Raw genomic sequence first — 27,213 nt, 5'->3', positions numbered from 1 at the left:
AAAACATAAAAGAATCCGATAAAAATCCATGCACTGCAATCTTTTAGATTCAAAGATAGTCTTATTAAAAATATATGACACGTCGGATACATTTAGTTAAGAATTTCATATATATGAGAAGGCCTAATTTGAGTAACAATAATCTATCATAAATAAAATAAAATTTTCACTTACTTTGTGGCTATAGGCACTAACGTCCAGTCATATCCCTGCAGAACTTTCGCAACTGCATCATTTATTTCCGTTTTATCAATTTGAGTTTTCTTCTGTTCATCATTTCCAGCGGCATTTTTTCTGCTTTGCGTCAACTGCAAATGCAATTCGGCTTGATGTAAATGCTGAGACAACATTTAAGAAACAGCAGCAGGTACAGTTCGGACACTTAAAATCGTTTGATAAAAAACACTAAATATTTAAAAATAAAGTCCAAAATTTTGTACGCACATGTAAAAAAGCACTGTTGTAAATTTAATAAGGCACTTGTGTTATCAGTTTCCACAACCCATAGTGAATTAATGATAAAGACGATTTTGAACGAATAAAATTATAAATGCAAGGCGGCACACGTCTTGACTTGTGGGAGAACTTTTGACGAATGTTGAGCCAAATGAAGAAGTCCTGTGCTTGAACGATCCGACTCACGTTTTCGTCTCTTTGTAGTGGTATACAGATCAGATAGAGATAGAGCATGCAAGAGGGCGATATGTTTGTGTTGGGTATAATTTTAGATAACACCATATAAAAAATAATTTAAAGAAAATGCGAATTAAACTTTTTTATAGATGCGGGAATACATTTTCCAGACTAGTGGTGTATGGCATCGTGCCTTAAAGTAAATTGCTATAACTTCCCGTACCAAAAATAATTTTTTTTTTAAAACATTGAAAAAAAATGTCATTTTTGAGAATTTTGACATTTTTGAGAATTTTGAAATTTTTGAAAAAAATGACTATTTAAAAATTGAGTTTTTTTTTAATATTCCAAATATTTTTTTATACTTTGAATTTTTCTGATACTTTTTTCTGATACTTTTGAACTTTTTTTCAAAGCAATCGTGCATACGTGACTGTTCTAGAGAAGAAATATTGAAGCGCGTAACCGCCGCATTGCAGTCCAAATATAAACACTGGTACGGAACTCATAGAAATGTAAACAAAATTCATACTTATTATCAAAATCTCTATTTTTAATTATTCAAAACGGACGCTCCGTTCTCTCAAAAACTGAATTACCATTCTTGGCTCTTTTTTCGAAGATACGGTGATATTCGAAACGGCTAGATCTGCCTTTGCCAAAAACTAATAAGCAAGTCTCCTCATCAATAGCAGTCGAAAGTTTTCTGAATCATTCAAATCGGTTGATTCGTGTTATCGAACGTCGGCGAAAAATTGTATCCGCACATACACACACACACATACACACAAACATCCATTTTTTCTAAAGTATGCCAAAATATTCAGAAACCTTTGAAACTTAAAGATATATACAAAAATTTCATTTTCGATTTTTTTGCGATTACTATAACTTACCTTACTATACGCAAAGTTAACTAGTGGCGCATGACATCATGCCTTAAGCCAAATTGTTGGAACTTAACCCGTACCAGAATTAAATATTCGAGCAAAAAAAATTAATAATAAATAAACGTTGACCAATGATTAATAACAATTGTTTTAAATATTTTTAAAGAAATAACTATAATTACTATTTATTTTATATAGTAACTATAATTACTATTTATTCGTTCATGTAATTACAGAGACGATCGTATCGCTCAAAACACTTAAAAATGTTTATATTTTTGCGATTAGAATAACGCATATCAAATATATACATTTTTAAACTTAAATTTTAAATTTAAAATTTATATTTAAAGTATCAAACTTTGTATATTTATAAAAATTGTTTGAGCCGTATCAGTGAACTTTGAAAACCAAAAATCTTGGTACGAAACCCAAAAAAAAATTTAATAAAATTAGTGCGCATGTTTACAATTTCTATAAAATATCTGGCAATTTGATGTGCATGTGTCTAATGATCATTTTAGACTGCCAAATATATTTTTTTTACATTTTTCTCTGAATCTCCAAAACCGCTAGACCTGCCTCCGCAAAAATTATTAAATTCTTCATTTTATCAATAAAAGTAAAATATTTTTTTGAATCATTCAAATCGGACGCTCGGTTCTCTCAAAAACAGAATTGCAATTTTTGGCCCCGTATCTTCGAACCGGCTGCACCTGCTTTTGCCATCTCCTCATTAATAGGAATGGAATGGTTTTTAAATCATTTAAACCGGTTAATTCGTGCGCGGCCAAAATCGTGAATATAATGTCTTAAAACCACTAATAAATAGATTATTTTGTTGACCCATAAATGAATTTTAGATTTTTAAAATCCAACGTGAGGTTTTTCATAACATAAGGGTTTAGCAAATAATATTTAGAAAAAGAATAAAGTACACACATGTACGTCCTCATAATTAACTTCTGAGATTCTTAGAATATTTAATATTTTATATGATTCTCACAAGATACATACAGCAATAATATGCTTAGTTAATTATTTACATCTAAATTAAATAAGAATATTAGTCAATAGCGATCATAACTTGCCGCATTCTAATTATTTTTCAATAATGGTATAAATATATGAGAAATCTGAAATCTGGATTAAAAAACAAGTTTTGTGCATTTTTGGCTACATACAATAATTTTTCATGTGTAAAACTAAAAAATGTATTAGAGAGCTTGAAGCGTTAGCATTAAGAACCAGTTAGTCATAAATTAGTATTTCGAAAAATAGATTAATATTAAAATAGATCGAAATGACAAAACTAATGTCGTTATCGTCGCGCAAAACTGACAAACGATAGTCTTCATCCAGATACATCGAATGGCTTTTAAATTTTTGAAATCGGTCTAGAAGTTTTTGAGAAAATGCCGATTTACGATAAAAAATTTGTTCACATTCACGCGCACACATATTTTTTCCAAATTTAGTCTTATTCGATTCAGAATGAGAAAACATAAAATCAGCGAATCGAACTTTTTGATGGAAACAAACTTCAAACAAACACGAGGCAACTAAATAATTAAATTATATACTGTATAAAAGCATTTCATGGATTATGCAATCATTACGCAGTGAGAAAAAAACAAAAGAAATTAATGATCTAATACGACTTTGCAAACCAAGTATGGTACTACCGAGCCTAAAAATTCTTTAGTTTATGCATTCTAGTATATCAATAGTTGAAAGAACATGCTATGAAACATTTATGCATGTTTTAAATTCTGATAATAATAAAATGGATATAAAAACGCGAGAACGTAAAATTAATTTTCCAATTAGAAAAGCTTCAACATTAGATTGTGATTTTTTAAAACATATTAAACAGATATAGTATGAAAAACAATTGCTTAAGTTTAAATTTCAATGGCAAAATTCACATTTCATGTTATTGTTTGAATTATGTGAATGCTTGTATAGGACAAGCTATTCTAATTAGAAAAAACTAGGTGTATGTGACATTTTGCCTTGATGCAAGTTGCATGAACTTTCAGATATGTGTAAATAATAGACTTAAACAATGAAAAATTAGCAACATTTACAATTGTAGCAATGAAGTGTTCTACCATTACTATATGATGCTTATTGATTTTATATAATTAACACAAACATACTTTTTCCGATTTTAGTGTCAAACGACAAACGATGCAAGATAACTTGAAACGTCGAGTAAACATTGATTAGCAAATCGCATTTTCTGGCGAAATCAAAAACTTCTCCTGCGTGAAATTGAAAAAAATTAAATATGTTACATTGTTAGGTTAAAAAACGAGAAATACTGGAGCTTGAAATTTATATAATAAAAACAATAATGGCTTTACCTTTTAGTAACAATTGATCTTTGACATTGGCAATTTGGCGCTTATATGACAAAAGCAAGTAAAAGCATACGATATTCATTATAATTCAATAAACTAAGCTGTTCATTATCAAACTAAGCTCTTTCCAATGTTTTTATAAATGGAGTAAAAGTACAACAATAATAAATAGCTTTATTCTGATTCAACAATAAATACTTGTTTCAACGTGAAGACTAATGGAAAATGTTTATTCTAAACATACGTTAAAATGCTGATCTTGATATGGTATCATTAGTAGTTGTTAATAACAACTTGTTATAATTATTATTAAGCCATTGTATAGTTATAAATATTAATAAACCAAAGACTAAAGCTTATCACAGCAAAAAATACATCTAAAGTTTCAAAAATCGTTTAATAATACTTTTTATTGTCTAATGCTGATAAGTTGGTTGACAATCATTTTGATAAGATGAATATAAAAGTGTCTGCCAAAATAATCGAATTATCAATGTTAGTGTTATGCTATTGATAATTACGAAATTGATCAGTTTAAAATAAATAAATATATAAATTGCATCTGAAAGTTGACAGCATTCAAGCTAATTTATTGGCATAAATTAAACAAATGGTATCACGCTTCTCGGATATTCCAAATATTTATTCAATTCATATCTTGTCAATCATGACCAACAAATACAGATATGCGCCTACGGAACAACTCTATTTGTTTATAATGTTTACAGTGGCGATTTTTATTATCTTTGTGTGTGTTCTATTGAGGTCAAAAAGTTTTACAATTAGTGTTTCATTCCATCATAAACTACATTACAACGTGGCAACAATCGTTTGAGAATTAGCAACGTGGGTAATCGGTGCTGGAAACCGGGCAAATTTCCCAAAACGAGTTTATTTAGGTTTTGGAGGGCGCCTAAAGCGTATATTCCTCTGGCCGTGATGTTGGGGCATCCGACCACTTCTAGATGCTTCAAACTGTTCCGGACGAAGACCAGCATCGGCATGCAGTCATCGTTCACGTGCACGCATCTTTATCAATTTCAGAGAATTTTAGATTTGATTGATATTTAATTATTACTGATTTTAAATCTGAATGTAAATGATGACGGACGGTAATCAATATGCAACTCTTTGATAAAAATATGTATGTGGGTGTAGACATTTTGCAAGTAGATTTTCATTAATTGAAATATAGCAAATAAAATACAGTCAACTTTTCCATAACATGATAATCTGACAATTTCCGTATTATTTCCTTATGAGCTGAAATTGCAAACGCTCTATAACTAAGGTGACCATACGTCCCGGTTTGGCCGCGACAGTCCCGGAATTTCACCTTGTGTCTCGGGTTTTTCTAAAAGCAATATTAGTCCCGGATTTAGATCTTTTGTCCCGGATTGTCCAGGATTTTCGAAAACCAAAAGATAAATTAACAAAAATTATAAAAATAAACAAACGAGTGCTATTTTTTTTTTCAAATTAATCATGAAGAAAATTGAATAGAGGCTCAAAAACGAGAAATACATAGAGATAGAACATAGATAAAAAAGATCTTATTAAAAGTCCGCAATTCCGATTAAAAAAAAAAATTCATGTAAAAAAATTGTTTTTTTTTTTACTGTATCCTAAGTAGCATTTGATATTTAAAAGCAACCCCCTCCCCCGTCGTGTCCCGGATTAGCATAAGTAAAAAATTGCCTTCTTGGTTTTAAATATGGTCACCTTACTATAACGCGGAACGCATACAGCGCGGTTTCCGTTCAACACCCCATAAGTTTTTCCGTGCTTTCCGTCAATGACTAGTAATTACATATTGTAAGAGTTTAATATAAATTTTATTATCAGCTTTTATATCTTTTAGAATATGTTAATATGAACATGATAGTTTATATCATAGCTGTGTACGGCATCGGTTTTAGTTAGACTTTCTAAAGCACGTTAGACTTTCTAAAAAAAAATAGTTGGAAAAGAGTTTTTTTAGTTTCATTATTTTATCATATCCATATATAAACTATTCCGGTTTTCATAGTACGCGCTGCCAATTAGCCTGGTTTGTCTTGTTCAACCCGAGTTTTTTATAGCGCAATTTTCCTATTACACGGTACTCGGTATAGGAGAGTTAACTGTACTTTATCAATTACTGAAAAATTGATCATACTACGAATTTGAAAGAATTTGCTAATTTCAATATTTCTAGTTCTAGTTCGCAATTATCAGAAATATTATAATGAATATTTTGTTAACACAAAATAATTTTGATAACCGTTGGATAAGCTTTGTGAAATTATATTGAAACATATTGGCTATTTGTAATATAAAAGAAAACGGATTATAATTTATTATTCGTGTTGCATTATTTATTTACTACTATAGATATATTCTTTAAAAAAGTAACTAAAAGGAAAGCATTAAAAGTAAACGGTTAGAGAAATCGATTTGTAAGTGTAAACTAATTTTATCAATCATAAATAGAACAATTACTGGTATAGTTAACAACAATCTAGTATTATTTAAAAGTGTACTCTAAATTATCTCTATACAATACTGTATACATAAAAATACTTGTATCCAAATTTCATTGAATATCCATTGGCATATTTAGAGTAACTTTCAACTGAATGAGCTAATTTTCGTAAATTATTTTTCAAAATATTTAGAACAATTTATATTACGTTCTAAAATGTTTATATTGTTAAAAATGTTAGCAAAACTCTGAAAACGATTTTTTTTTATTAACTTTTAAACGCCATTTTCTATAAGATTTTGGAGCCTAATCTCTATTAGTTCGAGTGCTTGTAAACAGACAAAACTGATAAAAAGATATTTGAATTTACCAAAAATCAACAAAATAATTTCAGAATATGAGAGTTTCGCAGCCAATAGAATATTTGCAACCTACCTTCAATACCATTGGCGTCAATTGCGATTTATTAAATTTGAAATTCTAAAACAATCGGCTTATTTTGGACGGTATTTTTTTGGTACTTTTTCTTTATATCCTTGCAGTTTTTTATTCTTCTAATAGACATTAATTTCTATTTGCTATATTACTAGAAACTACTGAATATTAGATTTCAAAATACCTTCGCATGATCATGGTTCTTAGTCTGGTAACTCCTCGCAGATGAAGAAATCCATATTGCATGATAGTAGTTCCACTGGCGTCAATTACATCGAGATATTTTCCTGCTGTGCCCATTCTTTGAAGTTTTGCATAACTCGATATTGTTTCCTTATTGTTGCCGTGCCAACGTACCGAACCTCCATTACGTAATATCCATTCTGCGCATACCTAAATTTGTAAATGATTGTTTGAGAATTTGTGGAGATGATAAAAATTAATGTATTTGATTGAGTTTCGAAAATTTCGAAGAAAACAAATTAATTGAATTAGTAGAATCCTCATGCAGAACCACAATTAAAATGCACTAGATACAGGTACACCTCGCATGTAATTGGTTTTCGGACTAAGTACAAAATCGATGATATAAGTAAAAAATGTACTTGTTACTGAGTAATGTAATATCAAATATATTAATAAAAATATTAATAAAAATATTTAAAATAGGGTAGGGCGAGGCACATAGGTCCAATTTGACTAACAATAAGTAAATATACTGCCTAAACCAAATGAACTACATCTCAATATTTCAAAACATAACTCATATCAAACTACTAGCGTACTATGTTCAGTAATCTATCCCAGTTAATTCCTAATTATATAAATGTATATATTTCCATTATTTTCTTAAAATTTCTCAAACAGATACGTCTTATGTTAAATTTTAAAGGGATTTTTCGAAATAATACCTAAAATATTCTACCAAAACAAAAATATAAAATGTTGAACAAATTTATATTTCGTGGGCAAAGATAACACAGTACATAACCTTGATTTGGTATTCCGTCAGAAATGTTCATCAGCAAAGTGGGAATAACTATTAATTTAATTTATTTGTACAATTGCTTTTTTAACTGAATTTACATGTTTATTAACTTCCCGTTATAGTAATTTAATTTATTTTTTGCATACCTTTACGTTTTAAGGCTGTGGTTACCAATCTTTTTGGCACCGCCCCCTAATTTCTAATTAATAAATAAATAAAATTGTTGCGCCCCCCTTAATTTTTTCAACTGTTAAATTTTATAAATACTCATCTGATATTATCAGACTACAAATTAATATGCAATAACATGTAAAAATATACATAAAAACTAATTATCTTTCGTTCATTTTTTAATAACATTTTCGCCCCCCTTAGAATAGCCTGGCGCCAGGAGGCGCGCCCCACAGGCTGGAAATCGCTGTTTTAAGGTCTGCTTTTAAGGTGAAAAAATATTCGATTCGTATTGATAAGGAGTCGTGCTAATTAGTTTTTGGCAAAGGAAGGTCTAACCGTTCTGAAGATACGGGGGCAAAAAGTACCAAAAATGGTAATTGATTTTATGAGGGAACGGAGCGTCCGATTTGTATGATTCGACTTTATTTGTATTCACGAAGCAAAGAACTGATGAAGTTTTTGGGAAGACAGGTCTAGCGGTTTCAAAAACCGAGATCCAACAAAAAGTGAAAAAAGCCAATTTGGCAGACAAAAATAATCCTTAGACATATGCACATCAAATTATCACATATCGGTTTTAACGCGACGCGGCGCTCACGCGCTTCGATATTTTGATTCTACGCAGCTAACTTATCGCGATTGCTTTGAAAAAAAGTTCAAAATTTCCAAAATATTTCAAAGTATAAAAAAATCCAATTTTTCAAAATGGATATTTTCGATATTTTTGAGATTTCTATAAGAAAGTTGAATTTTATTTTTAATTTAAATTTTTAGTATGGGAAGTTCCAGCAATTTGCCTTAAGGTACGATGCCATGCACCACTAGTTCACATTTCGTTACTGTTGACGCCTGTGTCGTGGTGAAGTTTCAGTTATAGTCATTTTTACCCCACCCATATATAAACTATTAATACATTTTATAAAACAACGTATACATATCTAAAAAAAGTGGTCTCGTAAAGTAAAACAACAGTGCTCACAACCAACAAAACTAACAACGAAAGAAAATACTTTTGTTATAGATAGAAAAATAAGTTTATATAAAACGAGTAATCATTTTTGTCCGTATATTTATGACATTTTTATTGCAAAGCAGAATACTGCACTTATTAATAAGTGGACATATATTATTCGGAAGTCAATAATGCATCAGAGATGGTTTAAATCAACTTACCTAAATTTAGCGACATTTGCCACGTATAACAATTTTGTTTATGAGTTCTATACAAATATAGCATATGCTATAGCAAAGCTATAGCTATATGTACAAATAAATTATGATGATATAACCATTCTACTCACTCTTTCAGGGCCATATCTTCGCAGTCGTTGCCTGTCTACGGTATTAACTGCAATCTTGAGCAGATCGGTGTTTGGTGGAACGGCCGCCGTGTGTTTGTCATGATGGTACCGAGACTTCAGCAAACGTTTGCCGAAAGCCCCGATCGGGGTAATTGACATAACTGGAATATCCGATCAATGTGACCGATGACCGATCCGATTTTGTCACCGAAAGCATTGTGACAGCTAAAATTTATTATGCAACCAGCTTGCTTTGTGTTTGAATCTGTAAAATAAAAATACGTTTGATAACACTTGAATGGCATATGCTTATACATTTATTTGCAGAAATTCAGAAGTCTAGTGCTAATTTAGCAAGTAGTTTTCTCATTCATAATATGTAGGTCTAAGTTTTATTTATCACATAAAATTTATACTTATTAACCTGTTCACTAGAATTCTAATTTTTATTTATAGTCTCTAATTTATTTAATAACATCCATTTGTATTGACTTAAGAAATAACATTAACATTGAAAATAATATTTACTTGTTTTTGTTTATTATCATAGACGATGATTTTTATATATTTCATATATTTCGGATACACGATTACCTTGACTAAGGGAAAGAAGTAACTTTAATGTACATGTAAATACATTTACTTGCAAAAATTCAGAAGTCTGGTGGCAATTTACCAATTAGTTTTCTCATTTATAATGCTTTTATATTTAATTTATCGTATCAAAATTATATTTATTAACCTGTAGTTGTATCAGTAAACATACTTTACACAGTTTTTCACTAGAATTCTAATTTTTATTTCTATTTCATTTCTAATTTATTTAATAACATCCATTTGTATTGACTTGAAAAATAACATTAGCATTGAAAATATTATTTACTTGTTTTGTTTATTATCATAGCCGATTCTGTCGTAAAATAGACCAATGTTATGGCAAGTGCTAATGTTATGTAAGGCAGTGTCTATATAAAGTTGAACTAAATATTCCCAAAATCCCATGTGGTTGTTGATAGGAGTTTTAGATAGAAAACCTAACCTAGAAAACGCACAAATAGCAACAAAAACGATATTATTATAACATATGAGTGAAGATGAATTTTATGTGTAAAACGCCTGATCGGACAGTAAATTTTGACAGTATTTAGTAGCATTTTGCATGAAAACTCAAACGTAACATACCCTTGCCATAATATTGGGTTATTTTACGACAGAATCAGTCCATTAATATACTTCTTTCAAATAAGTAAATATCGTTAGAAAAATTTAAACTTATCCTTTGGAAGTTAATTAAGAAACTAATAAAAAAAATCTCAATATTTATTCGACTGGCGCAACAATAATTTTGACATAATGGTAATCGAAAAAATCAGAATGGTACTTAATATTGAAGCACACATCGTTAATTTAAAACAGAAATCAGGAATATATATATTATCTACATTAAAAAAAACTTTTCAACTGTAAAATAAAAAATAATAAAATATTTAGGAAATTAGTTTTGTGAAAAAACGACCATTTTCATGAATGACGATACGTGTAATATGAAAAGTACAAAAATATGAACCAGAATGAGTTTAAAATAATGCTTTTTGATTCTAATATTTTTTTCAAAGTTATTATTTAAAATTTTTAGAATTAAAGAAAAATATAAAAATTTAAAATAGTAAAGTTTTAATTCTAGATGGTGATAAAGAGTGAAGTCTAAAAAATTGTCACCGGACCATAACCATAATTTCAGCACTGCAAATAATATGAAGAAAAAAAAATATTAAGAATTTTGCAATCGCATGATAAGAACAATCAACTTTTTAAAAATAGATCGTAAATTGAGAAGTAGTTCATACTGAAGATATGTCTATGAAGAAGACTCTGTAGAAATTTCAAGTAAATCGATCCACTAGAAGTTGAGGAATCGTGGGTATCGTATCGAAAAAGACAATTTCGGGAAAAACGAGTATAAAGTTTCGCGAAGGTAGAAAACAGAGGCAGATTATCGTGGTCAAACAGCTACATCTCTGAAAATAATTTTATTTTGAAAAATCCTCTTGTATACAAATTCTTGAATTGAAACTTTAAAAATACCAAAAAAACAAAATTGTCTTTTTTTCTTGACCAGAATACCCCTTTATAGTCCAGACATTATAGTAAGTTCATCTCGGAATTTGGGACACCTAGCTGTAGATATCCGTAAATACTTGCATTTTGCACCCTAAAAGTTGTCTCAAAACCTATATATGTAGCGTACACCTTACCATATGTAGGTTTTGAGACAACTTTTAGGGTGCAAAATACAAGTATTTACAGACTTACAGCTGTGTATCTCGAATTCCGAGATTCTTACCTAATTTAAGCTTAAATGACTAGACTATTATACCTTAAAGGGATATTCCTGTCCGGTTTTCATATTAGACTCAACGCCGTTTTAGCTTTTTATTAGAGTTATTTTTTTTTCCTTAGTCAGGGTAATCCTGTATCTGAAATATATGAAATATATGGAAAATAATACAAGCAAAATGTTGCCAATATATTCTAAACTTTAAGTTAGAAAATAAAAAAAATCTTGATTGCTCAATTTTACTCAACTCAATTTTTCTAATTGTTTCAATATATTTTTATTTATTTATTCAACTTGATTTTTCTAACTTTTACAATATAATTTATAACGTTACAAACAAAACAAAAAATTTCTAAAAAGTATCTTCTCTGCCTCTAACCCGTTCTTTTACGGAGCATCAATTATCATATGTTGGAACGTCGAGAGACCGTCGCGTCGCCGTAGAAAGTTTCCGGACTACGCTCCGCAGATTCACCGCAGCGCGGGGATCTGGACCCACGAAGAGGCGAGCCAACCGCGCTTCAATAATTAGCGCTCGCATGGGAGGGGCGATGTTGGAACACGCCATTGGCAACGAATGCCAATGTTTTACGTGCAGAATCTCCCTCCCGGAAACTCCCAATGTAGAATAACATAACTGTGATACCACAGCAAAAGTATGCGATTTGAGAAATATTTTGGAATTTACTATTTTATGAATTTATCGTCATACTACGGATATCATTTTATTGAAAATAATATTCTTAGTTTTGTACTCTTTTTTATTTAAATTTATGTTATTGTTTATTATTGTTACTTTGGGGACGGCTGTCCACCTCAGTGGACAAACATACTCTGCGAGGTACAGGATATTTTATGAACAATGACTCAGTTTACATCGAAAAGTTGAATAAATTACATCTAGCAGTGATAAACAGTATTGTATTTTGAAAATAATTTTAAATTATTTTAGTAGTATTTTTAGCCTTTTTCTTTGCTATGCGGTCTTTTTTTAATATTTAAAACGACCGAGCGCTTTTAAATATGGCAAAACGACTAGTAAATTTTGTGAATTAAGCAGTAGTAAAGATGAGTTTCAAATAGACATTCATACAGACAAATTTTACGAAATTACTATTCGCACCGATGATAATGATGAATGTGATGATGATATTATCCAACCAACAAAAAGAAGTTCGACAAAATAAATGAATAGCGGGAAGACATTAGCGAATGTGCCGATTCTCCTTCAATAATCGAGTTTGACATACATCAACAAACACCCCGACTACAAATACCAAGCAATATAAGACATCCAATAGATTATTTTACTTTATATTTTATAAATGTATTTTTAAACAATATAATAGAAAAAATAAACCATTATGGCAGCAAAAAGTGACCAAATATACTGACTAATCAGTGGCATATTCTAAATGCGAGTGAATGAAAAATGGATTGTATTGTCTGTTTTGACAGAAAAGCACCAGGAGGAAGGCGGCGAACAACATTTTATTGTAAAACATGTCAAAATGAACCAGCTATGCATTTTGGAAATTGTTTTGAATGTCACCATTCTTTATAAAATGATCAAAAATAAATTAATATGAAAAATGTATGTCCTTCAATGACCACAAATTTTTAACAAACAAATTGCATAACATACAGAATGAAATCGAGTTTACAGCCGGTAAAGTAGATTGTTTTGAAATCGGTGCCGTCCCGAAAGTGTTAAATTATTTAGCAGTTGTAACAAATATGATAATTTAAAAAAACTATTTTATGAATAATATTGAAAAGTTGTTTATAATATTTATGGATTTTGTATCATAGAATTTGTTATTATTCTACTCATTGTCAGATTTAAATGTTTAAATGTAACGATCCAGAAGAATTGTAAGATCACTCCTGGTCTATAAAAAATACATTTTTGACTAAAAAAAAACTTAGGAGCCGACTCTGCCGTAAAATAGACCAATGTTATGGCAAGGCTATGTTATGTAGCAGTTTTCATATAAAGTGACACTAAAAGCTGTCAAAATCCTATGTGGTTGCTGTGCAGTCAGGCGTTTTAGATAGAAATCCTAACCTAGAAAGCGCACAAAAATCGATGTTATCATAACTGGATTTTTGAGATATGGCTTGATAACATATGAGTAAAGTTGCATTTTATGTGCATGTATAAAAACTGGAACGTAACATAGCCTTGCCATAACATTGGTCTATTTAGAGGCAGAATCGATCTATAAATTCTGTAAAACAACTCCCAAAATGTGAACATTATATTATCAAAACAATAGTTTTGATGCAGTTTTGAATTGCATTTTCCAACTATCAGAGCTTCTAAATCATTAAACTTTATAATATTGTTTACAAATACTACAAAAATACATGAACGACAAATATAGGAAAATTACATTACAAATTACAAGGTAAGCATTTAATAAGCAGAAAAAACACAAAAATGTCAGTGATGACAATATATTACCAAGTGAAAATAACCGCTTTTAGGTATTGCTACAACCATTCATTAGTGATGAATTTATTCAATAGTGATTTATAGGGTTGCCTGCCACCTATAAAACCGACATAATTTGTTAAGAAAAATTATTACAACACATTACTTATAAGGCCCACAAGAATACTTAAATAGCAAATCTAACAATAATCAAATAGCAATCATAAACAGAAAATTTGATTGTTGATTCTGACTTTTAGAACTGCAGTAATAGTACTGGAGTTCTGTTTATTTCAAGGAGGTCACTCCAGTGAGTTATTCCATTTTACTGCATTAGATGTAAGGGATGTTTCTTCTGCAGTCTTCTAACAGTTGATGGCAATAATATAGGAATTAATGTAAGGTTATTGTGGTTGATAATCTTGTTGTGATGGATTTCACTTATGTTTTTCACAACCTCCGGGATAGTGTCGAATCCCAGATCGTTGTGAAGTATTTGGTTAAGTACTAATATACCAATGTATTTACAATTTTAAATTTACATCTCAAAAAATTTAAAATATTAAGATTCAGAAAAGAATCGTTATTATGTTGGTACTTTCAGAAAAATACCAATTTCAAAGTTGTGTTGTGAAAAGTTTATTAAATCAATAATAGAACACCACGTGAACCCATTGGGCAGTGGGCACAATTCTCACAGATTAATAAAATATAAATATGAACTTTATTACATTATTAATCATTTTCGACGTGATATTTTCTATTAATTCACGGATATTATAACAGGATAGCATATCTAATCAACATTTCCTTGGCACGCGTGCTCGAGTTCCGGCCCATCATCGGTTTTTTTAAAACCGCAAAGTTGTGCTAACAAATAACACCTGGACATCAAATGCGCCGACGGGAGTATAGAAAAAAACATCCGAAACATGCGGTCAAGCCATATGAAAGCTCAATCAAAATAGAAAACAATTGGAAAAAATAAACAATAGTTTAAATCATTAGGCCTTAACGTTTTCTCTAGCTAAAGCAACAATAATCAATAATTAACTTAGCCCTATTTTTTTACAAAAAAATCAAACATTTTTTATCACATATTATAACAAATTCTGAATGTAATTACCACTTTGTGATTGAAATTGAAGAAATTGACTTTAATGATGATGCAGAGTATTAAAAAATAAAATAGTGTTTCAAATTGGCATATTAAAATACTTATTTGTGATAAAAATGCGTCTTGATACAGACCCCACAATGGGTATGTTTGAAGGCGTCCATAAGGGGTTTGGAAAAAAATAACCAAATATAACGTGCTCCCCCATGGTATAGCAGTGGTATAGTAAGATATCAATATGTATTTATTTTTTTCCTGTTTTTTTTTGAAATCCAAACATTTTCAAAGTAAACTCAAAAATGTTACAATTTTTTCTTGTAACTAAAAATACACGTGATATTTGGTGGGGTAGGAAGGGTAACTTTGAATATCATCACGTATCACCAAGGGGAAGGCGGGTAAAAAAATCCCTAAAAAATCGATCACGTGATTAATAAACGCCTCCTTTTGAGCAATATTTGTAAAAGTGAGTATAAATTAACTATTGTATATTAAAAACTGTTTTATACGTTAAGTTAATTTGGAATGTTAGAATATTTGTGACATATATATCTATTTTCATATACTATATTATAGATACAGTGCGAGCTAAACTAAAAAAATTCTTATGACCTGCCTTTAGCGATTTGGCACAATATAATCACAAATATTCTACAAGTAAAATATTCATTTTCAAACGATAACCCTTAGAACTCAGCCAAAAATAGATATATTCAGATCACACAACGAGAAAATAAGAAAATTATCTCAATATCATAAAAAAAACATCATCAACCATCCTAAAAAAAAAAGCTGTAAAAATATATTATACAAGCCACCCTTTCAGACTTAAAAAGAATGAACACACGGAATTGAGTAAATGATTAGATTAAATTTAGATTTAAATTAATTTTGCACTTTTTTATATATTATATTAATATTATAAATCTTGATATTATATTTTTCAATAGTATAAGATCTACCTATGGTAACCTTTTAAAAGCCATTATATCATTAAGTGCATTATCCTAATTGCTTATTGTCTAATATAAGGCAAATTGTAATTTATATTTGAAATAAAAAATCACGTAAAACGGGGAGAGGGTTCATAAACATTGATTTAAGAAAATAATAAATACATTGAAACAAATAGTTTTAGTGCGTTCAATAACAAAATACATTATTTTACAATTAAATCGTTTGTTTAGACTAGGAACCATTATGCTAGTATAATATTATATACTTTCAGTAGATAAATAGATAAAAAATGAACAAACCACACTTCTGCTATTTCAAATTCTTTAGCCTTAATTTAATCAAAAATTCTAGTACAATTATCATATCAAAAGTTCACTCGTACATAATTTAAGTGTGATACAATTATTCCGAAGTACTTCCGCGAATAGTGGATGAAAAATAGAAAAATTCTGAAAATACAAAGATAAGATAATTCTATGTGAAGAACGAAGCATGTATTGCTTTATTGCTTCGTTTCTTAGCCGATTCGTTTCTGGGAATATTGCAGCAACAAAGATCGGGCTCATATTGACCCTTTGACCCCTCACCGAGCCATGAGGATGATTCTAATGATTTCTCAGTAATATTATGAACTGATTGATATTATTTCGATGTAGGCAATTAAAATTAAAATTTATTTACTCGGTTAATTATTATGGCGTTAAATTTGGTATACGACATCCTGCTTTAATGGTCTTGTCGTATTCCCATTGCTAGCACGTTTATTGTATGCATTAAATTATTTATTGAGTGTAAAATGCCTAATAAAATTGCGTTAATTATACAAATATAAGTAAATAAATTTTCTATAAGTTTCAAAATATATTCTTGCATTACTTATTCACGGATCTACCCTGTCTTTCCTAATTTCAGATAACACTATTACAGTCAAATAAATATTCAAAATATTGTCAACAAAATATTTTAAGACTAGAAGGGTAATTTAAATTTAAATTACTAGTTTTTATTCATATTCTTTTAACCTTTATTGATATATCAAGGGTTGAATATTTTCTATAGTAATTTGATTCCCATTTAATAAAATAAACCATGGCAAAATTATTTTCCGCAAGAATTGAAGATTAAAATACTTATTTTGATAAGTATTTATTTTACAAATTATTTGAAACTAGAGGTGGAAGGCATTGTGCCATAAGGCAAATTGCTGGAACTTCCCGTAACGTAATGATTCAAGAAATATTAAATGCTTTCAAATAAATTAATGTAAATACTGTAACTTTCATCATTAGCATTTTATAGATAGAATAAAAATCCTTACGATTAGACAATAAATTGGACTATGACTTTTCTATATGTTTATATGATATTTTTCATAAATAAATAAAACTTGAGCAAGCGGAATTAGAAGAAGGAATTTACCTCATATTTCAAAGAATTATATAAACAGAATTACAAAGTTAATTTGTTTTTAAGTTTGTTAATTTATTTGAACTATATATGTAAGTTTTACAATTTTAGCTGAAATTAAAAAAAAAGATAAATAAAAATAATAATTTGAATTCTGAAATACTCGGAAAGTACAAGCGTAAATAACATTTACGTTCTACGAAAAAATAACCTGCCTTTGAAAAGAATGACTTTTTTATGTTTCAGATAATTTGAGCAATGTTTAAAAATTTTCAGTATAATCAAAATATTATTACCAGTATACGGCAGTCGCCAAAATCGTTCATTTTACTAATTAGTTAAATATTTTACCCAAAATGAAACAGAATACCTGATCTAATATCTACATATATATAAAAATTAGTCGGGTTTTCCTTCCTGACGATATAACCTGACAATTTTGCATTCGTTGGAAAGGTCTCGGGCTCCGCAAGGTTTGTAGCTAAGAAAATTAGTGGTGCATGGCATCGTGCCTTAATACAAATTACACGCACCGTAATTAAAAATTCGAGTAAAGACGTCAGTGATAATTATCAGAATTATGCTTGGTTAAGTCAACGAGCAATTCTTGGCGCAATGAATAATGATGTACACGCACTGAATTTCACCATTCAATCAAAAATTGCTGGCGATTTGGTGACATGCAAATGATTCCGACTGGTCTTACGTTTGACTTCAAACAATTGGAATTTCCAGTTCGCTTTGCGTTCGACAATTAACAAGTCACAAAGCCAATCGCTTAGTGTTCGCGGGATAAATTTCAAAGAGATTATTTAGAAAATCATTGTTTTTTTAAATAGGCAGTTATACGTTGCCTGTTCACGAGTTGGAAAACCATCCGCTTTGTTTGTGTTAACGTCAGACCAAAAAACAAAAAATGTGGTTTACCAAAGAGCACTTCAATGAAACGGATAATTTGCGGATTCACTTTCATTTACTTAGAGAAGTTCAACTAAAAAACACTTCATTTTTGTAATCGAAATAAATTCATTACTGTTGTGCAATAAAATTAAATTTTACCTTTTCAAATATAAAACAAACAAAAAATTTCTTCATCTTTTGAAACGGAGTTCGTCGGGTTTGCTAGTTTCCTATAATAATTAGTTCACATTTCTTATATACTGCCTAAATATACGTAAAGAATTATAAATAATTTTGATACCTAAAATACATGTTCAATCATAGACCAAAATGAGAAGAAAATCTTAATGTAAAGACATCCAAAAAAATTAACTTTCCATTTTGTGCGATTTTAATAACGTACTCTATCGAAAGCTAAAAACTTTAAAGGATAAATATGTAAAAAAATTAATATAAAGATAAATAAAAAAATAGATGAATCAAGTATAAATCTCATATCATTACTGCTTGATATCTAATAAATATTGAAATGTGAAGACATCGAAAAAGTATATTTTTTGCGATTTCAATAATGTACCCTACGGAAAGCTACAAACTTAAAAGGATAAACATGTAAGAGAACGAATACATGTATAAATACCAAAAAATAAATGCTTCAAGTGTAAATCTCATATCATTACTGCTTGATATCTAGTAGGCCGAGGTAGATATCAAACCCGGAAATTAACCTTATTTATTAGGGATTTTATTCATACGGTATTTGAAAAATTCCTTTACGTAATTTTTATGTATTTATCTTTATTGCGATATAAATATTTACCTACATTAGCACGTGCAATAGTCACCGATCTGGTAAAAAATATATTTTTCATTCTATTAGTTTACCTTCTAACATCCGCACAATTAATAATATACAATCGATAGTTTTTTATCAACTTGGTTTTATCATATAATCGAAACTTATTAATTATATCAAACAAAAAACATGTTTTTGTATGCTAATAATTGTTTCAGGAAACCTTTAATTTAAATATCAAAAATGACAAAATATTACAAATTGAACTAACAATTATTAAGTATTCAAAATATTGTATATAAAGTTCAAAAAATAATAAAGTTGAAAAAATATCATTTGTTTAATAAAATTTAAGTTTATCTGAGAACTACATGTGAATACAGATGAGGAAGCGTCCATTAATCACGTGGTGTTTTTAGAGGGAGGGGGTGAGGGTTGACAGAAAATCACAAAATATCACGTGAGGGAGGTAGGGGTATAACAAGATATCACGTGTATTTAATTTTTACCTTTTTTAAAAAAATCCAAACATTTAGAAAAAAAAATCAAATTTTTATCATTTTTTGTGACTAAAAATACACGTAATGTTTGGTGGGGGAGGCGGGGTGGTAATTTGGAACATCACCACGTATCACCAAGGGAGAGGAGAGTTCGACAATGCTTAAAAATGCGATCACGTGATTAACGTGACGCCTCTTGACACACTGACCAAGTTGTGATAAAAAATAGCAATAATTTATAGTCTTTGTAGAACCATATTTTACAAAATATTATTTGAGAATTTGTATAAAAATTTAAAAAAATATCGCATTTCGTTTGTTTAAAAGCAATCGGCTAAATAAAATATTTGAGTATAACCCTCTAGCGTTGTCCCTCATATGGTCGTATGGAGTTTTTGTCAACATACGTGAAAAAATTAGAAATTAAACATGAATTTTCAAAAATTTATGCATGATCAGGCACTTCAGCTCTTGTTAATGTGACATCGATAGATTTCTAATCTTCTATATTTATTAGGACATATTTATTCAATATATAGCGCACGTGTGACCAATCAAAGAAACCATTGTTATGAAGCCATCGTTATATATGACGGAAATCGTCATAAATATATATCACCACACTATCTGGAATTTTCAATACTTGGGTATCATTAGCAAATCGTACAATTAAAAATTATTGATTTGTCAATGAACGAGGATCATAGGTTAAGAAATAGTTTACGTAACCCATAAATAGAAATATCAATTCGTACTTTAGCAGTGAGTCAAACTATACTGTTATTCATAAATTCTGAAATTATGTCTTGACGATATATGTATATCCTATTAAGGACAACTTTGCCATTTCCTATTCAATTCGTAACTAAAAGAAATTAATAATATATATTAATATAATAAAAGCTCATAGACGATACACGTTGTCCTGAAGCAGGCCAAGTCTTTATTTATTAGGCCTGGATTGAATTAAGTTATTTTTATGGAAAACTAATCTCTTTCAAGAATATCAATGGCAATGGCAATGGCAATGGTTTTTTTCGGCCGATTAAGTGTATATAACCCCTTAACATAATTTTTTTCGAACAGCAATTACAACTAGGAGTTCTATAAAGTCTTATAATGATACTTTGTTTCAATTTTTGGTTTTTGAAAAGGCAATCCAATAGTTATCCTAACTATTTAATGCATTTTATATTAGATGGTAACCCAATTCTGATGATAATATATTTCAATCTTTTTAATAGTGATGATATATTTTAACATATTGCAGCAATGTCGAAATAGTCAATTTTTACTTGTAAACGTATTTCTTAACTATATTTTCAAAAAAATAGATATCACTACTGCTTGATATTAGTTTGACCAAAATGCGACTTAATGATTACAAAAAAAAATGCTTAACGCGTCAATAAACATCCATAGGCACAAAAATTTATAATAAATGTTCAAATCGGCAACAATAAGTATCATAAAACGAGGTAATTGTAGAAAAGACTAGAGGTGCGATTGTGACAATGTAAGTTTGATCAGCAATAATTTTGTTAATTTACCAATTAGTTAGAAAAAGAGTAAATTAAATGGTAATTTGCACATTTGTCTATGTAGAAATATTTAAACACTTTCTTAAATATGATGTATTAGACATTTTTATGTGAACTAATTAAGTGGACTTTAATTTCATATACTATTATCAAAAGTATGACATATCTTTTTTTTTTTAACTGATATATACCAGTAATATAAGGCAAACTAAAAATGCACGAAATTTAATGCATAAATCGATATAATCAATTAGCGAATCTATATGTGAAAGCAAAAATTAAAGTATTTAGTAAATACTGCTGTTAAGTTACTGTTAAGATTATATTAAAAATTAGTATTTTTGATGCATCTATTAGTAACAAAATTCCAGGAGCCATTATACATCAATCAACTCTTCAATAAGTCACATGATACGTGAATTATTATTTAAGAAGGCAACGATTGACCTATCAGATTGCATTTTCATTATTAGAATTTCTTTGATACTGATGACCTTTAATTTGAAGCAGCAATTGCTAGAGTAAAGCTGTTTCAACTTGAAATATTGTTTTCTGTATTTCCAAGTAAAACCGAAATCACTACTACTTGATGTCAAATTGTTCGAAGCCGGTAACGATTCTAGGGCTATTGGATGGCTATAGCTCTAACCACTAAGCCAAGTGTTTGTAATACATATAGATTATTAATGTGTCAATCAACTCTTAAAAGTCAACGATTGATCTATCAGATTGGATTTTCATTATAAAAATTTTTACAAAGCAATCGCACTACTTTAGCTGCATAGAGACGAAGCATCAAAGCGCGTAAGCGCCGCGTCGCCGCCTAACGGATGTTACGGAACTTACAAAAATGTAAACAAAATTGATACACGTTATTAAAATCTCCATAAAATACTGATAATTTGATGTGCATGTCCAATGAACATGGATTTTTTTTCACTTTCATTGGATCGCCGAAACTGCTAGACCTGCCTTTCCAAAAAATATAATGTTTTTTTGAATCTTTCAAATTGGACGCTCCGTTCTCTCAAAAATTGAATTACCACTTTTGGTACTTTTTCTCCCGTATCTTCAGAACGGCTAGACCTGCCTTTGCCAAAAACTGATCAGCACGTCTTCTGATCAATAGGAATCGAATGTTTTTTGAAATACCTAAATTGGTTGATCCGTGTTCTCGGAATTGTCGACGAAAAATTGTATCCTTTGAAACGTAAAGATATATAAAATATTTCATTTTCAATTTTTTTTGCGATTACTATAACTTACCCTACGGGAAGTTAAAAAGTAAGTTATGTTTGGAATACATATAGATGAATTATGCTTGCAACAAGAATTGTTGTTACCTTCATCGTGCTACTCGATTTGATACGAGCTTGAGGCAGGTCTATTTACGGTCGTTCCAAAATTAAATTCACGATCTCTTCTTATCGTAAAACGATCTCGATCTCTCGTCTCTACTCTAGTACGCCGTAATTAACGTGCGTCGCTAATTATTTCGGCAAATGTCAACGTTGATCGCAGGTAGCTGATAACACTTTAAAGCGAATCAAGTTTTATAATAAAAGAACTTTGGATTCATCGTGGGTGACATTATAATTTTAAAAATAAAAAAAATGTTTTCTTGTTACCTAATGTGAATTTGAAAATAGAAACTATTGCGTGGTTGCAAACAAAAAATTAAATCTGATGCAATGAACAACGCTTAGAACAGATGGTATAAACCTTTTTTTTTTTGATTTAGGACGATTTCTCAAAAATGGCTGGACCGATTTCAAAAATTTAAAACCCATTCGAGTTTCTTCAGAATTAGCAGAAAAGTGTAAATTTAAATAGTTCAAAAACAATCCAAAAGATATTGGTTGAGAATCGTATTAATTAGTTTTTGGTAGAAATCATTCGAGTCGTTTCTTCGTCATTATGTTAAAAATTTCATCTGACAATTTTGATGAAACTTTGTAGAACAATATATTCCAGTCTGAAATAACGTATTAAAATATTATAGGCCTATAGACCTATAAAAATTCATCAAATTTAAAATTTCTTTGGGCGCTCAAGCGAGTCTATTTTTAAAAAGGTTCTAATTTTCAATTTTGGAATGAAATTTGATACAAAAAAATGTTTATATCAAAATACGCAAAATGAAGTAGCCATACTAAATCGATATTACTAACTAAAGTTAATTATGAAAAAATTTGTGAATTTTATATCAACTTAGTATTAAAAAAAACGAAAAAAAAACATAAAAATATATATAATAGCAATAATAATAATAATATATAACAATCTACCTCACAAAGAAAACCTAAGGTTCATTCTTTGAGAATTTTGATAAAACTATATTGAAAGAGTTGATGGTCAAAAGGAAACCGCATAAAATACTATAGGCTTATGAGAAGAGGTTTAATTAAAATATTTAATTGAGGGGCCGATTTTGCCGTAAAATAGAGCAGTGTTATGGCAAGGCTATGTCATGTAGAAGTTTTCATATAAAGTAGTACTAAAAACTGTCAAAATCCTATGTGATTGCTGTGCAGTCTGGCGTTTTAGATAGAAAACCTAACTTGGAAAAGGCATGAATATAAAAAACGATGTTATGGTAACTGCAGCCAAAACCGGGACGGCAATTTTTAATTACACTAATCCTGGACGAAGAACGAAGGGGGGCAGGGATCGTTTTGCTACTTATCTCAAATATAATTTTAAAATAACAAATGCTATTTGAGGGTATAATAAAAACATTACTTTTCAAAATGAATCTACTTTTTAATTAGAATTTTGGACTTTCAGTAAGAACTTCAAAATTTGATTATATGCAATACTCTTTTCTTACTTATGATATTATATTACATCTTATATTTTTCGATCTATATGTTTAGGGAAGGGAGAGGTGTACCAAGTCATCACGTGTATTTATTTTCTACCTGTATTTTTTTAAAAAATCCAAACATTTTCAAAAAAAATTCAAAAATTGTATAATTTTTTCTCGTAACTAAAAATACACGTGATCTTTAGTGGGAAAGGGGTAATTTTGAATATCACCACGTATCACCAAGTGGGAGGGGGGGTCAAAAAATCCTTAAAAAATCGATCACGTAATTAATGAACGCCCCCTTATGGTCACCTTAGTGAAGTTGCATTTTATGTGTAAAACGCCTGGTCGCACAATAAATACTTGGCATTTTGACAGTATTTAGTAGCATTTTGTATGAAAACTGGAACGTATTTTAACCTTGCCATAACATTGGTCTATTTTACGGCAGAATCGATTTCTTAATTAAGCGGCGGGCTCCCAATATTTACGAAGTTTTAGTTTCGAATTAATGTCTTCGAGTGACAGCACATTAGAAATATCTAACTATGAAAAATAGTTTCAGAATATTATAGAAAGTTTTTATATATTGAAAAACTAAACTTTTCCTCAAACCACGTGGGATTTGATAAAACTTGACTGTACCACATTTGAGCTTCTGAACTCTAGATAGCAGCACACAAATCATTTACACGAATGCAATTTTAGCGACATTTAAAATAAAAAATAATCAAATCAAATGTTATCGTTTTCAAATCAATGTTTTAATTTAGTTTAGTTTACGTGTAACGTTGTAATACAATATTGTATTCGAAATATACAATATAATGATATTATAAAAATACAAATCATATTATTATTTTAAGAACTGATATTTTTTTTTTTTAACTTGAATTCCAAATGTATTTTTAATAATGCCGGTTGAAAAAGGAAAAAATGTAGCAGTCGTCGTTCTTGGAGATATAGGCCGAAGCCCTCGTATGCAATATCATGCAGAATCATTGTCAAATTGTGATTTTAATGTTGATATTATAGGTTATGGTGACACAAAGCCTCTTGATTCCTTAGTAAATAATTCCAATGTTAACATAATTCATTTACCACCATTCCCTTCGTTTACATTACCAAAACTACTTACATACGTTTTAAAAACATTATGGCAAAGTTTGTGCCTGTTATTTATCCTGCTATATAAAAGAAAATCAGATTACATCCTTTGCCAAAATCCACCGGCAATTCCAACATTATATATATGCTGGTTTTATGCTCTTGTTGTACGTGCCAAACTAATAATTGACTGGCATAACTATGCCCATACAATTATGGCACTTCAGTTGGGCAGGGAACACAAACTCGTACAATTAGCTTCCTTTATTGAGTCACGTTTTGGAAGACTTGCTGATGGACACCTTTGTGTAACAAAGGCTATGAAATTTGATCTCAAAAAAACGTGGAAGATCAGGTAAATACCACATTTACAGCTTCCATTCTTAAGCTATCATTTTAAAGTTTACTTGCTAAATCGAATCAAAATTAAAATAGTATTTTTCAATCAGTTTTCTAATTTCAGAGCAACAACATTATATGATCGTCCACAAGAGTCATTTAAACCTATCACATTAGAAGACAAACATGAATTATTTGAACGATTAGCAGAAGAATACCCTATTTTCCAATCTGAGGATAAAACTAATAAATTTACACATATTGTTGATGGTGAAGTACAATTAAAGAATGATAGACCAGGTTTGTTGATCAGTAGCACAAGTTGGACCGAAGATGAGGATTTTGAAATATTATTAAATGTTTTTAAAGGTATTGCATATCTGAAAATATTGATACTTTGTAATCGAATTATAAAAATCCATGATTCTAATAAAAGTGAATTATTTTTTAAGATTATGACAATGCTGAAAAAGAGCACAATCTTCCACAATTGATATGTATTATCACAGGAAAAGGTCCACTTAAAGAATTTTATATTGAGCGAATTAAAAACCTTGGATTGAAAAATATATTAGTATTAACTCCTTGGCTTGAAGCTCAAGATTACCCAAAACTACTCGCAAGTGCTGATTTAGGAGTGTGCTTACATACGAGTTCAAGTGGACTCGATTTGCCTATGAAAGTTGTGGACATGTTTGGATGTGGACTTCCTGTTTGTGCATTTAAATTCAAATGGTGAGTTCAATAAGTTTATTACCTTAGAATAGTAATATTATAATTTGTCATTTCACTGATATTTCTATTTATTTCAGTATAAATGAACTTGTGAAACACGAAAGAAACGGTTATACATTCACAAATTATATACAATTAAAAGATCAAATATTCGATTGGTTTAGAAACTTTCCCAACAATTTAGAAGAGAACGAAAAACAAAACAGAATTAGAAATAATATCAAAGAATTCCAAGAACTTGGATGGTCTGAGAACTGGAATGCAAATGCATATCCATATTTTAAATGACTTTGTTTTAGAAGATTTGTATCAGAGTTATATTTTAGAATACATGTTTTATTTTTATGCAAATAAATATGCAGACTTCATGATGTTTAGTTTATACTGTTAAAATTACTTACACAATAATAATCAATATAATGCAAATTCAAAGAAATTATTAACTTCCCGTAGGGCAAGTTATAGTAATTCAAACGTTTCAAAGGTTTCTGAACATTTTGGCCTTAGAAAAAATGGATGTATGTGTGTGTGTGCGTGCGGATACAAATTTTCGTCGACGATGTCGGGAAGAGCGATCAACCGATTTGAATAATTCAAAAAACATTCAATTCGTATTGATAAAGAGACGTGCTGATTAGTATTTGGCAAAGGCAGGTCTAGCCATTCCGAAGATACGGGACAAAAAATGCCAAAAACGGTAACTCAGTTTTTAAGAAAAAGGAGCGTCCGATTTTAATAATTCAAAAAAGATTTTACTTGTATTGACAAGATGAAGAAAGATTAAATTTTTGGGAAGGCATGCCCAGCGGTTATAGAGTCTCAATAAAAATAAGTTAAAAAAATGACATTTTGCGGTCAGAAATGTTTATTAGACATATGTACATCAAATTATCATATATTTTATAGAGATTTTAATAATGTGTACACATTTTTTGTAATTTCTTTTGGGTTCCATACCAAGATTTTTAATTACGGTACG

The 27,213-nt window shown here is 29.7% G+C and overlaps 2 protein-coding genes across 2 annotated transcripts in view; one reads left to right on the top strand and one right to left on the bottom strand.

The window, feature by feature from the left end:
* LOC113367446 overlaps positions 1-27,213 on the bottom strand; it is a 96,113-nt gene that overhangs the window by 65,993 nt on the left and 2,907 nt on the right. The window contains exons 2-3 of the mRNA XM_026609054.1: positions 9,252-9,516; positions 6,973-7,181 (exon numbers count right to left, since the gene is read on the bottom strand). Coding sequence (XP_026464839.1) covers positions 6,973-7,181; positions 9,252-9,410 — 368 coding nt within the window. The 5' untranslated portion in view covers positions 9,411-9,516. The remainder of the gene's footprint in view (positions 1-6,972; positions 7,182-9,251; positions 9,517-27,213) is intronic.
* On the top strand, positions 24,877-26,592 carry LOC113366122 (chitobiosyldiphosphodolichol beta-mannosyltransferase). The gene is made up of 4 exons (XM_026607675.1): positions 24,877-25,515; positions 25,624-25,868; positions 25,952-26,234; positions 26,312-26,592. Exons 1-4 carry the CDS (start codon positions 24,968-24,970, stop codon positions 26,520-26,522), a joined length of 1,287 nt encoding a protein of 428 aa, XP_026463460.1. The 5' UTR covers positions 24,877-24,967; the 3' UTR covers positions 26,523-26,592.

The sequence above is a fragment of the Ctenocephalides felis genome, unplaced genomic scaffold (assembly GCF_003426905.1).
Source record: "Ctenocephalides felis isolate EL2017-DRISC unplaced genomic scaffold, ASM342690v1 CF-g0.4_SCAFFOLD_01170, whole genome shotgun sequence".
Lineage (NCBI taxonomy): Eukaryota > Metazoa > Arthropoda > Insecta > Siphonaptera > Pulicidae > Ctenocephalides > Ctenocephalides felis.
The sequence above is the reverse complement of the archived record's forward strand: the minus strand, read 5'-3'. Positions and strand labels throughout refer to the sequence as shown.